This window comes from Lagopus leucura, unplaced genomic scaffold (assembly GCF_019238085.1).
Source record: "Lagopus leucura isolate 7727_CA_CO unplaced genomic scaffold, USGS_WTPT01 Super-Scaffold_100058, whole genome shotgun sequence".
In the NCBI taxonomy this organism is placed as follows: Eukaryota; Metazoa; Chordata; class Aves; order Galliformes; family Phasianidae; genus Lagopus; species Lagopus leucura.
Genome location: NW_024962304.1, coordinates 1,190,392 through 1,203,877, shown reverse-complemented (window position 1 = coordinate 1,203,877; position 13,486 = coordinate 1,190,392). Strand labels below are relative to the sequence as shown.

The 13,486-nt window shown below is 42.6% G+C and overlaps 1 protein-coding gene across 1 annotated transcript in view; it reads right to left on the bottom strand.

Moving 5' to 3' along the window:
* Nucleotides 1–1,002: 1,002 nt before the first annotated feature.
* The window catches only part of CUL1 (cullin 1), a 45,882-nt gene continuing 33,398 nt past the window's right edge, over nt 1,003–13,486 (bottom strand). The window contains exons 14-22 of the mRNA XM_042886510.1: nt 13,107–13,224; nt 12,135–12,211; nt 11,259–11,390; nt 10,027–10,119; nt 8,756–8,803; nt 8,591–8,673; nt 7,113–7,218; nt 5,889–6,002; nt 1,003–1,543 (exon numbers count right to left, since the gene is read on the bottom strand). Of these exons, the coding sequence (XP_042742444.1) occupies nt 1,463–1,543; nt 5,889–6,002; nt 7,113–7,218; nt 8,591–8,673; nt 8,756–8,803; nt 10,027–10,119; nt 11,259–11,390; nt 12,135–12,211; nt 13,107–13,224 (852 nt within the window). The 3' untranslated portion in view covers nt 1,003–1,462. The remainder of the gene's footprint in view (nt 1,544–5,888; nt 6,003–7,112; nt 7,219–8,590; nt 8,674–8,755; nt 8,804–10,026; nt 10,120–11,258; nt 11,391–12,134; nt 12,212–13,106; nt 13,225–13,486) is intronic.

Below are 13,486 nucleotides of genomic sequence, written 5' to 3'. Positions count from 1 at the left end.
CCCACCACACACAGCTGTCAGCTGCAGAGAGCACCAGTTCTGAAGAAACAACCCCACTTCCCTCACAGCTCCCCTCACCACTCGCGTTTCAGTGCCTTCACCGACGTCATCGCCCTCCTTGTACAGAGGGCCCCAAAGCGGACCCACGCTGGGAGCTGAGTCCAGCACAGCGCCCACCGCCCTGCCCCTGCCAGCTCCACCATCTCTGATAGAAGTCAGGGTGCTGCTGGCCTTCTCAGTCCTCTGGGCACAACGCTTGCTTGACTCACCCCAGCACTGACCCCCTGCCCCAGATCACTTTCCTTACCTTCCAGCCACTCTGCCCCTAGGCAAAGCCTGCAGGCACTGCTGGGGCTGCTGGGACTGAAGCGCAGGACGCAGCACGCCCGCTTGTTGAACTTCACCCCCTTGGTCTCAGCTCATCAGTCCAGAGCCCCTGCAGGGTTTTCCTACCCAAGGCAGAGGACTGCTTCACCCCACCTTGCTCTCACAGAGGTGTACGAGTGCCCTCATCCTAACCCCCACCAGCAATACTAAACGGGACCCAACGCCTGAGGGACACCGCTCGTGGAAGCAACTCCATTCACCACAGCTCTTTGTTCCCAGCCCTCCAGCCCCCTCTTGATCCTGCAGCACATCTCCACGTCCGTGCCCCGGGCTGCCAGCTTGTCCACAGGACTGTGGGAAGAGTGATATGATGTATTAAGGAAGGTCAAACTTCAGATGACCGGGGCTGTCTGCAGACATTTCACCTAGCTCCTGTTCTGCTCTCTTGTGGAAGGAGCACAGTTTTCTTCTTCAAAACACGTTTCCTCTTAAAAAGAAACAACACGTTTGATTACAGATAAAAGTTAATTCCTTCAGAAAGCAGCACACTTCAAATCACCAGGAAAGGAGGAAAAGCAAAACAAATTTCTGTAGCTTTCATAACCATTATTATACCTTTTATTTACATTTAGAAATCATGAAACTTAATAAAACCAAATGCAACTTGTACAGAAATCTTTTAACTTTTTTTTTATTTATCACACATTAAAAAATGAAACACACTATACAAATGGTTTTTCCATAGCAGATTACACATGGGTCCATTCAGACTTGCTCTCAAAGTGCTGCCAACATTTGTAAGTGCTGCCAGTGATGGCAGCTGTTTATCATATAGCCAATGTATTGATTTAAATGCAGTAGCATGCAACCCTTAAATGAGAAGGGTCTGATTCCTCTCTGTTCTTAAATTAGGTTAAATGGCATTGGTGTCCATATTTACATACTTGAAATGTATCAATCCTGAGCAGTTCTGATGTAAATCTGAGACTGGCTGATGGGGAGTCCTGGTCTCAGGGATTAAAAAGGGAGGTCCAAATGGCAGCAGGTGGCTGCTATGAAGTTCCGTTGCTTTCATTCTTTCCATCACATACCTATCTGCCGAGTGCCACACAGTCAGAAAACGCTAATAAAAACATTAAGCCAAGTAACTGTAGGTGTCCTTCTCACCATCGACGCGCTCCAAGTACTCCTTCTCAATCAAGATATCAATGCATTTCTATGGGGAGAAACAAAGGTAAGTGGAGAGACACTGGCAGAACGCTTCTGGTTGCTACAAGCTTTGAACAATGCTGGCACTGAAACGCATGCCAAGCAGAGGATGGCAGCGGGCTACAGGCACAAAGAAAGTCACTCTCCTGCTTCTGACCACAGCCGAAAAGGGGACTCTCCACTACACTGCATTATGCCATTCCATGGCACTGACTTGGAGATCAATTCACTATTCTATCGCTGCTGACCAACTTGATAGTACGACTGCATCTGTTTAACTTTTTATTTGCTGAGTGTTCAGTAAGGATTACTGCTGTAGTAACTAGTTGCCTAGAATAACTTGTCTGCATGCATCTCTTTCAGCATCGGTGCCTGGTTTGGTAATGGCTCTCCACTGTCTGTTCCTTGCTCCACCTGTCCCTCTGAGACGGAAAAAAGCATCCTTGACAATGCTAAACCAAACAATCATGAAGCCATAATTAAACCATAACCCCCCCCCCCCAACATTTTTATTCTTGAGGAGATTAGGAAACTAATATATTAACCAGGCCTGCAAAGAGGTGGAACTTGCACAACTGTGAGAGCAAGTGAGTAAGCATGCAGTAGCCTCTACTGCATGCTGGCGCTGATTCAAAACTGCAACAGTTTGAGGAACCGTAAGAAATCTGCATTTTTCTGCTAAAAATATTTACTGCTTAGTTACAACTTTGAAAATTTGTTTCTACCCGTTTCATCTTTTTAGAATTATACAACTTCCCATGTTGGAAGAGACCCTTAAGGACCATCATGTCAACTCCAGGCTCCACACAGGACAACCCCAAAAAATCAGACCATGTGTCTGAGAGCACTGCCCAGACACTTCTTGCACTCTGGGAAGCTCAGTGCTGCGACCACTTCCCTGGTGAGGCTGTTCCAGTGCCCAACCACCCCTTTGGTGAAGAAACTTCACCTGATACCCAACCTGAATTCCCCATCACAGCTTCATGCTGTTCCCCGCAGGTTCTATTGCTGGTCACCAGAGAAATCAGTGCCTTTTCCGCTGCTGCCCCTTTGTGAGGAAGCTGCAGGTCATGATGAGGTCTCCCCACAGTCTCTTCTTATCCACACTTAAACCTTCAGCCCCTCACAGAATGGCCAGGGTGGGAAGGGACCTCAACTCCAACCCCCCCGCCACACGCAGGGCCACCAACCTCCCTATTCCATACCAGCCCAGCTGCCCAGGGCCCCATCCAACCTGGCCTTGAACACCTCCAGAGATGGATGGGGCATCCACAGCCTCTCTGGGCAGCTGCTCCAGCACCTCACCACTCTCTCTGTAAAGAACTTCCCTCTGACATCCAACCACCCAGGCCCCATCTTTGCAGCCCTCGTTTGGGCACTGATAGCTTTGTGTCCTTTTTACACTGTGACACCCAAAGCTGCACCCAGTGCTCAAGGTAAGGCTGCACCAGTGCAGAACAGAGCAGGGCAAATCACTTCCTTTGATGGCTAGCAATGTTGCACTTGATGCACCCCGGTATATGGTTAGCCTTCCTGGCTGCCTGGGCACACTGTTCAACTTGCTGTCAACCAAGACCCTCAAATCCCTCTCAGCAGGGCTGCCCTCCAGCACTGCAGTGAGGCTGTCAGGCCTATGACTGCCAGAAACTTCTTTCTCGCTGTTCCTGAAAACTGGAACGTTTGCCAGCTTCCAGTCAACTGAGACCTCTCCAGATTCCTGAGGCTGTTGGAAAATAATTGAGACAGGTCTCACGATGGCATCAGCCAGCACTCTAAGTACCCTGGGATGAATTCCATCAGGTCCAATAAGCTTATCTGCATCCACGTGGAGCAGAAGACCTCACACAAGTTCAACTTCCAGCAAACTCTGATCGCTCCCACAGTCAGACCTCCAGCCCAACTGGGGCACCTGGAGTGCTGGAGCTCATCATTAGTGCTAAAGACAAAGGCCAAGACTGCATTAGACTATGCCCCATCTGTAAGATGACCATTCCCAACAAAATAATGTTCTCTCTGGTTCTCCCCTTTTGCTGGTAACGTATTTAGTTAGTATTGGCCAGCCTCAACTTGTAACCAAGATTCAACCAAGAATTTTCTCTCTACAAAGGCATGCGCTGTCCCTGTAATATTCCCACATTACTTCCCCTTGCTTTTAATGATCATACACTTCTTTTCCTGCCTAAGGTTCTCTAGAAGAACAACCCTGTTCAGCCAAGCTGAAAATGACCAGCACTAATGAACCCAAATGCCTTCAAAAGCAGTTTCCCAGAGGACTTTACTAACTATTTACCTGCACTGCCTGAAATCTGCTCTCCCCACATCCTGGGTTGAAGTTTTGGTGGCAGTTTTCCTCCAGTCAGCAAGGATTTAAAATTCAACTGCTTCACGGTCACTATGACGACGATAGCACCAAACACCTCTTGACTCATGAGATCTCTGTTCACAAACAACAGATCTAGGAGGGCACCTTTATTCATCGGCTTTCACATCAGGTAATTGCTGTCCAAGTATTTTAGGAACCTCCTGGACCTGCCTGTATCAGCTGTGTGGTGTTCTCAGTTAATGCCTGAGAAACAGGTGCCCCATAAGGGATGAGGACAGTTGATCTAGAGGCTTTCCTTAGTTTCGTAAAGAATAATTCATTGGTGTTGTCATACTGGTCTACAGCAAAATACCACAATAACACCTCCTTTATTTGCTTATCCTTTAATCCTGACCCACAGGCTCTCACCACACCATTCCCAATGACAGATCTGCACAGCCCATCCGCATCACTACAAAAAGCAGCGCCTCGTCACCTCACTCGCCCTGCCTGTCTCTTCTGAAGAGCCTCTAACTGTCCAGAGAATATCACTCACTAGACTCTTCCCACCAGATTTCACTTATGCCGATGACATCGTAGCTCTGGGCAGAGCCAAGACTTCCAGCCTTTTCTGCTTGTTGCTCATGCTGCATGCCATTAGTGCAGATGTATTTCAGATGTGCTTCATTGTACCTGGCACCTCATGAAGCAGAACGAAGGATCTCACTGGCACGCAGTTCCTCTGAGTGGCAGTGGCATGACGTTCCATAGTATATCATCAGCAGGCTTGGTTTTAACCCTTTCACCCTTCAAATCTATCAGCCCTGCTAACACCTATGCAAAAATCCCCTTCTCCCCTCTGAGTGAGGTGCATTCCATCAGGCACTAGCAAGCCCTGTGTCATGTAGACCTCCTTGTGATTAAGAAACCGAAAATGTTTTTGGTAGCACCAGCCTAGGAACCACATACTGACATTCTGGGTCTGCCTGTTCCTTTCAGTATTTATCCCTGCTACTGGAAGGACAGAGAAGAACTACCTGCACACCCAATCCTTTAACTGATTGTCCCAAAGCCCTCAAGTCCCTTTTGACTGCCGTTGGACCTGTCTTAGCTACTTCATCACTGCCAAGGTGAAAAACAAATAATAGGTAATCGGGCAGCTGTACTACCTGAGTGACTTTTCCAGTGATGATTCTTACCCAGGCCCAAGGGAAGCAGCAGACTTCTCTATGGTTTGGGCCCGGGCAGCACAACAGGCCTTCTTTTCACGCAGAAAAGAATCATTTGCAGAAAAAGCCCTTTTTTTTTTTTTTTTTAATGGAGTTGTTGTGATATGGGGAGCAGGTTGATTTGCCCTAGGAGACCCCTCCAACTCAGATGCACCTTCATCCACACAGTCATTTGCTTATCCCTATGGTGTAAGGGCATCTGCGAAAGTGAGGTAGACACGAAGGAGGGTTCGTCTGCTGCCCTAAGCAGAAACTTGCTTCCATTCCCCCACCTCTTAGACCTCTTTTTTTTCTGCTGTGGGGAGAGCAGAGAAACCCTTATTTCTTGAGTGGCTGATGAATCTTTCAGGAGTGACAGAGTACCATTCTGTTGTATCTCCTTTTCTGACTTCCTAACGCTCCTCAGCCTGCCCACATCCTCCCAGAGCTCTACCAACGGGATAAGCATCTCTTTAACCTGGGTACTTTTCCCACAGGTGTACTCACTGCCACCAACAGCCACTGGCTGAAGACTCACACCCTGTGCCTGAGACCTGGATGGCCACATGTTCCCTTGGGAGCTCTGAGTGGCTTCATTGCTCCCTCTGGCTTGAGAGGCCACGAGGCACAGAGGACATGGCTCTCTTCTGAATGGATGCCACGGTGGAACTCTGCTCAAGCAGATTACAGCCACTGCTGGAAACCACAGCGACAGCACCCTCCCACATGAAGTGCCAAGCCAACCGCCACGACTTTGAAGATGCTCTTTTTAGTTTCCTTTTCTAATTCAGAAAGATTCCTCACCACAAGGAACACAGGGTAGAGCAATAACTCTCACATACCTTAATTACTGGAACGCGTGGCTTGAACCTCGAGGACAGCTGTGTTAACACTTCTCCAAGTAGTTGCTGGTGTTTTAGAACCTTCCTCATTTTCATGATTCTTACAATAGCAGCCTGCACAGCAAAGTCAGAAAGAGATGCTTTGGAGCTTGTCCTGCATAAAGCTATTTTATTTCTTCAGTGGATCACATCTACGACCACAGCAGCATTGCAAACACAACTTCAGCAGGAGGCGGGGATAAACTTATCTACTGCAGGGAAAGGCAATGGCAGACAACCAGCTCGAACCTACCCAAAAAAGGGTGACAATCCAGTTACAGAAAAAGATTTGTTTACCCACCCCAAGGATCAGGGCTCACCAAATACTCCAAAAGGAGGGATCTCCAGGTAGACAGCAGTCCCTTGTGGCAGCCAGCCCTTAAATAAGGCTTAGGGTGGGGTGGAACCTAAATTGCTTTTGCCTGTGCTCCCAGGGCTGGCTGTGTCCTTTCACTTGGGGCTCAATCACTGGTTCAGGCCTTGATTTAGCAACTCCCATACACTACAGAGCGCCAACTATTCACATTGATTTTGAGAACTCAGATTTTTACACAGAATACAGTCTACAGTGTTTCTCACATAGGAATTTTAAGAACTATGTTACTTAAGATCAGTAAGAATAATGGTACCAAAAAAAATTGTATAACATGAAGTATCACTGATATATTTAACCTTACTGTGACATTCTTTTAGTAGAACATTTGTGATCTCAGGGCAATTGGACAACATCCCCATTGATGTGCATTTGGTTAGCCCTGAGGAGGAAAGGCAGCTAGAACTTGGTCTCTGAATGCCCCTTCCAATTGAACTACCCTATTCAATCTGCTTTCTGTGCCCCCTCTACTTCTTAAGTACTTCTAAATGAAGTGACAAAAAATACCTTCAAGTTCATCTAACCTAGTATTTCCAATTTTCAGTTAGAACAGAAGTCTCATGAGCAAATGCATCCACGGAACCCAAATACCAGCACGTTAAAACAATGTGGAGAGCAGTATCACAGTATGTCTTTCTACACTTTCTGTTACAGACTGGAAGAAACTTTAAAACTGTAATATATTTTTAAACTTCAGCCTATTACATTGGAATGCTATACTGCTTTTAGTTCTCTGCAGTCTGCCTCATTAGGGAATTATAAAGTTGAAATTCTGCGTGCATTGTGCAGCAGAATCCTGCAATGTAAGTCACCTGAATCAGTAGTTTCCTATCTTCCTCTATATTTTTGTGTGTAGTTTCTTGCTCCTGCTTCTGCTCAGTTTTCATTGGCACATTGATGTTCACCCTTAACTTTTTGCTGCAAAGAAAAACAGAAGTTAATCAAATAAATCAGCCTATTTCCAAACTAAAAAAACCCACAAAGATCCCACCTAAATAACTTACACACCACACTATCAGAATTTTACAAGGAAAGTGGACTTTGACACTCCCAAAAGTTTTAGACAGTATCATTCAAGTTAAATAAAAGAACAAACAAACAAACCCAGAAACCCCAAATATCTATTTGGTTGTTGGCCATGTATTCCATGGCTTACTGAATACAACACACTCATCTGTCAGGTCGAATCACAACTGCACAGTTACACCGATGTGAATGATTTCTATGTCTAGTGACAAGCTTCCAATCAGTGAACACAGAAAAGGAAGTTGGTGGAAATAAAACCACCATTTTAATTTACGTTTGGATTACGACAGCAGAGAAGATAACTAACTGTGACATGAAGAAAATAATGTATTCTATAGAACTGAGTCATGCCTTTTGCACGCTCTGCAGTGCCCAGAGCTGTGCCATCACTCTATGTACCACACACCACCCCACATCACAAGTGGGGAATAAGCCACAGGACCACGGCACTCAGGAGTGTGGCCAGTCAGCCACACTTCGAAGTGCTGCAGAGGGGAGAGGAGCCAATACTCATTCAGCATCATCTCGTGAGCCATAACTGAAGCCTCCAACACACATGGTGCAGCAATACTTGAGCGCTTCCTTTATTACACTCCTGTAACTGACAGCGCATACGCTCAAACCCTCAGTTACTGGTCAAAGGGTAGAAGTGGATGAAGGATGCAACAAGGGCAGGTTTAAAATGCTTCTTTTTCTTGAGATTTCATCTTCCTGGAGAACTGAATTTCTCACTGAATGCACGTCTGTGCTCTGGTTAGCATGGTAAAAAAAGTCACCGGAGTGTTGAGAGCAGCTTAAAATACACGCACGTTAAGAGGTAAGAAAATCTACTGAGAATCATGTCGAAGTTATCACAGACTTTGCTCTCCGAAGTTCTGAAATGAGCCTGCTGATGTTCTTACGTTATCTCTACTGCATGAATATCCAAGTGCTTGGCCTTGGATGACCTCGGAATATGAAGTACTCTGCTGACTGCATTTAAGTCACGCACCTGATAAATTATGCAAAAAATACACAAGGTGCAAGGAAAACATTCAGGTCGTGACAGCCCTTGTGACAAAATCAAAGTCAGATAGCTCAGATCTTCCCTATTTCCCTATTAGCCATCTGTCTCCTCTGGAGCTGATATGGGGATCCATATCTGAATAGGTACTTGAACTCAGGAGCTTTCACTTCAGGAATATCAAATTCTACTAACGTTTCAAAAGCAAACAAGGTGCTACCCATATTATCCAACAGTACATAGCTCAAGTTTTTCCCTTACTTTTTATAACCAAGATACAGCTTTATTAAGGTATCTGGTTTTAGTTCCACCTCATCAACATTTGCATTTTCATCTTCCAAAACCTGGAACAAAATAAACAAACGTGTTAATCAGTACATTTTGCCGACTGTTAAGCAAACCATAAAAAAAGCAGGAGGTACTTACAAGTAATTTTGATTTCAACAGTATCTGTAGAACTTGTGCCAAGATATCCTACAAAATTACAGAAAACATCAGCACAGCCAGCCAGTCATCTCCTTTCCTTTCCATAAATTAAAATCCTTTAATAAGAATACACAGATTTACACTAAGAACTACTGAGGGCAGAACACCATAAAATGAGCCTGGAAAGCAATAAAAAAACATACTTCACAGAAATAAAATGTAGTGAGCCATCTTGGGTGTTAGGACATAGGACCCTTCAACTGGCAACTACCATTAAATTCTTTATGAAGACTAATTCCAAACAACAGATCCTCCCAGTTGTTGTGCTATAAATCTGCTTGCAAATCACGCCTAAGCTTAAGAAATCATTTTTCTCCAAGCCATGTAAATGTAAGCACCATGCCAAACTTAAGCCTCAAGAAGTAAGCAACTTCTGTTTTCTGATTAATATATTTTTCTTTTCTTCAGTACAGTAGGAGGTTGGTTCTGCTTACTTTCTCTGGTCAGTCACCCAGACGGCTACACCAGTCCAAGTCTTCTGGGCTTCATGTTGCTAGGTTTCATCTGTATGGAGTTTTATTCTGCTCCAACTACAGTCTGCACCCAACGCTTATTCTATATATAATAATATGTTTGCATCTATCTACAGAAATCTGCAAAAAGGCATCTGTAATAAATGGCAATCCTGTGGAAGACTCGTGTATTCACTATAAACTAACCGCAGTGACTCGCTAGATGTGCATTTCTGAAATTAAAAATTAAAAATCCACCTGACTAGGGATTGCCAAGCTTTCCAGGAGTCCCGGCAGACTTGATTCAGTACTACTAAGAAAAGACACAGATGCCAAATAAACGTTGGGCCACAAAAGCTACTTGGGAAGAAGAAGAGGTGAACCTTTTCTACAGGAGACAGTGAACTTATGACATACAGATCTTGGTATGACCACGTACATAACCCTTGAAAAGCAGAAAACAGAAACGCAAAACACAGTCTAAAACTTTTAGAAAAAATGCTGTTCCTCCTATAGTGACATCTTATTAAACACCAGGGGTCAGCATGAAGCTACACAATTCATTCTAGTGACAAGGCAGACTAAGATTTATCAAAAGGCTAAGCAGTTAGTAATTACACGAAAGTAAACCAGGGAAGCACATCTGCACCTTTAGGACAGAAACCAATTCTGGCTCCAAGCATATCTAAACACAATTTCTTACAATAGCAGGAAGAGCCCTGATGACCAAAAGTGCAGTTAAATGTGCAAAGGCACTACCATTTTTATTTGAGTACTGTCTGTCAACTGCTGCACGGTGTAGGCATCTTCTGTGTTGTACTGCAGTAAAATTGCCATCTGGAATGTGGATGCCTACCAGATACAAAAATCAGAATATGAGAAAGTACACACATACTTACTGAACTCGAGCAGTTTGAAATGCACCAGTGTAAAAGTACACACTGAAATAACTGGACAAAGGAAAATAACCAGCTAGTGCTGATCATTGCACACACAATACAGATACTATTTATACAACCAGAACTCCATCTTCCAGCATCATCTAAACATAAAGACTAATATTCTGAGCATTTAAATAGCTGCAGACACTTCATAATATCTTTTCCTCTACCACTCCCTCACTCTTACTCATTTAATATTCATTAAATACCTACACAGACTACTGAATTAATCTTCACAACCCTACTAGATCAAGAAGAATAACAAAACCAAATTTATAAGCGAGCAGCTATCAGTAGCTTATCAAACCTATCACCACTGACTTAACATATGCTGATTATAAAAGTTCAGAGACTGAGATTATCTTGTTTCTTCTCACAGTTGTGAGCTCTCCTGCTTTTTGAGAGAACGGACACAGAAGCATGACATACAAGATGTCTTTCACAAAGAGGTCACAGTTGCCTCACACAGTGCAGCCTGAAAACCATTTAAGCCAAAAGTAATACGTCAGATTTCTAAGTCAAATTTATGTTAAACGGATCTTAAGTAATATCATAGTAAATACATCAGAGATATAAAGGTTCTATTTATCGTAACACCAAGAACTTTGTTTTTTTACAAAGCCAGTAGCATTATTCACGTGAGTAAAGCAAATGAATGCCTGGTAGTTAAACGTGTATACATACACACACACACATTAATGCAACAATTAGGGAAATGAATATTTTGACATACAAATATAAGACTGCTCAACTCACTGTATCATCATCTACAATTCATTTGTGTGGGGGCGCAGGTATTCCACATGAACTCTGCTACTTAACTAACTACATACTTCACTGTTGTAAACATTTAAAAATGTATCTACGCCATCATTCCTTACTGTGAAGAAAACCAGTTATCTCCAAATGAGGATTAAAGAGACTGAGCAGCTCATTCCCAGCGCATGAAAGCAGCAGAGTGCAAATGCAAGTCTCCTAAGCAATCACTGCAATCAGCTCTAAGACTGCAAACATCACCAAGTGTTGCTACTGACACAACCCTATTCTTACCTGTAACGTGTATCTATTTTTGAAACAGTTGGTAACCAGCTCCCCTTTGGAAAGCTGATACAACCACGTTAATTTTCTTCCACTATGACGACTGGCATAAAATGCAGTAAATCTCTGATAGCTCCGTTCTAACTGTATAAAAAAGAACAAGAAAACCAAGAATGCTATTTTCCTTCACCCACTACTAGAACATGCTGCAGAACAACACAGGAACAGGAAATAAATCTAATCACTCCATACTGCCATACTGTTTGAAATTAAAAACATTCACGTTCTTCAGACTGGATGGTAACTTCCCTTTTTAAAAGCATCACTAACAATAAAAATCTAAATATGAATCTAAATTTAATTGTTTCCTTACGGAACGAGAGGCGAGATGAGGTGATTTAACTACCATGATACTGCACTGATAGCAGTGAAATTCATGTATTAAACATTCATGTCTTATCTATTTTCAATAGCGCTCCATAGAAAACCAATGGTTACAGTATCCAAACAGTTTGTTGGACAGAGCAGGAGCAACTACCAAGGAAGTTTCTCACACAAAAGTATATTAAAATACGCTAACAAAGTTTTCAATTGCTACATAATGCTTTGAAATATCATTAATCACAACCTTTCTACAGGAGAAGGAAGCTAGGTGTTTCACACAAATTCCTCCTGCTACCTTTACTCATTTGTCTTGCTCCAAACATCCTTCAGCCAAGAGACAAATACAAAATACGCATACAAAGCTTCCAGACAAAAAAGAACCTTCTAATCCTCTCTGATGCACCAAAAAACCCACAAAAAAACCAGATGGACATGTTTAGCCTGGTAACTTCCTTTCTTGTTTATTAATTCCATTCCTCAGTTGAATAAAGTTCAGAACCTTACCTCAGAGGGCAGAGCAAACGTGCAAGACTGCTGAAATGGCCATGATCCAGAACTCAGCACCTGTATGCTGAAATCCACTGGAAGGGAGAGGAATGCACATTAGTAGGACAAACTGCCTTACCATCCTTGCTTCCACTTGCTGCTCAAATTTGAGTTCCAACACAAGGACAGGAAATGGTTCTGTCCTGCTCCAACTACCATAGTGAAAAATCATTCAACAACGTATCTTTTTTTCTTTATTCAGACCATGGAACAGAGGAATTCATACAAGATGATGGAGAAAGCTAAGTAAGTGTAGGTTTTCTATGACAGTCATTCAATTTTCTCCTTTGCAGAAATTTTTAGCCTGTTTCTATCCCAACAACAGACTGCTCACCTAACATACAAATTTATGTGTATTGAAAATGCATCACAATATATGTTGGCAAGGGCAAAAAAACCACACAGTTAAATTTGTGAGACATTTTGGATATGTTAGCAAGTATAATGCAAGAAAACTAAATAAAATTTAAGCCTGAAAATACTGTAATGTAATCCAACAAATAGTTACTGGTTTTTGAAAGGGTTTGTTTCAATATACTTCAATTAACAGACTTTCTTACAAAACAAAGCAATAAAGCTTTCTAACAACCTAAAACACAGCACCTTTTTTTTTTTAATGCTTTTATTGAAGATAGCTTAAGCTATGTTGTGCTCAAAAGCAAAACCATTAAAACCATTAAAAAAAGACAGGATTCAACTTGATTTTATGCACCTAATCATGAGCTGCAAAAGCTATGAAGAGTTACCAGACAATAAAATACAGACCTAAAAAGTCTAATATAAAATCTATCTTGGTCAAAATAATAACTCTAAACTTTGGGGATTGTGATGTGCCAATTAAGTATTACCCTCACATAATTAGCTTTTATTTGTAGAAACAAGACAAAACTAGAAGTACTCAAAAGTAACATAAGCAAACATATATCTTACAATCCAGTGGTTCTGAATTGGTCAGGTGCTTTTTAAATTGCTCATTCAAGTCCTTGCTTACACCAATATCTTGGAACATCCGCTGCAGCTTGGACGTATATTCAAAACCACAAGCTTGCTGGATTTAAAAAAGAATAAAAGAACATATGTCAGCAAGATGCAATTTGACAACAAAGAATAAAAACAAAGACTTCCGAAAGGAGCCCGTCTTCTTAAAGAAATGTACAAAGCTCAGTGTTTCTCTTACTCAAATCCCAACTATATGCTCTTCATCAGAAGCTGAAAACTGTTTTAAAAATGGGAAAAGCACATAATGAAACAGACCACTAAAAGATCACTACATCTTATTTTGACTTTGTACAAACAAAGGTTAATTAAAT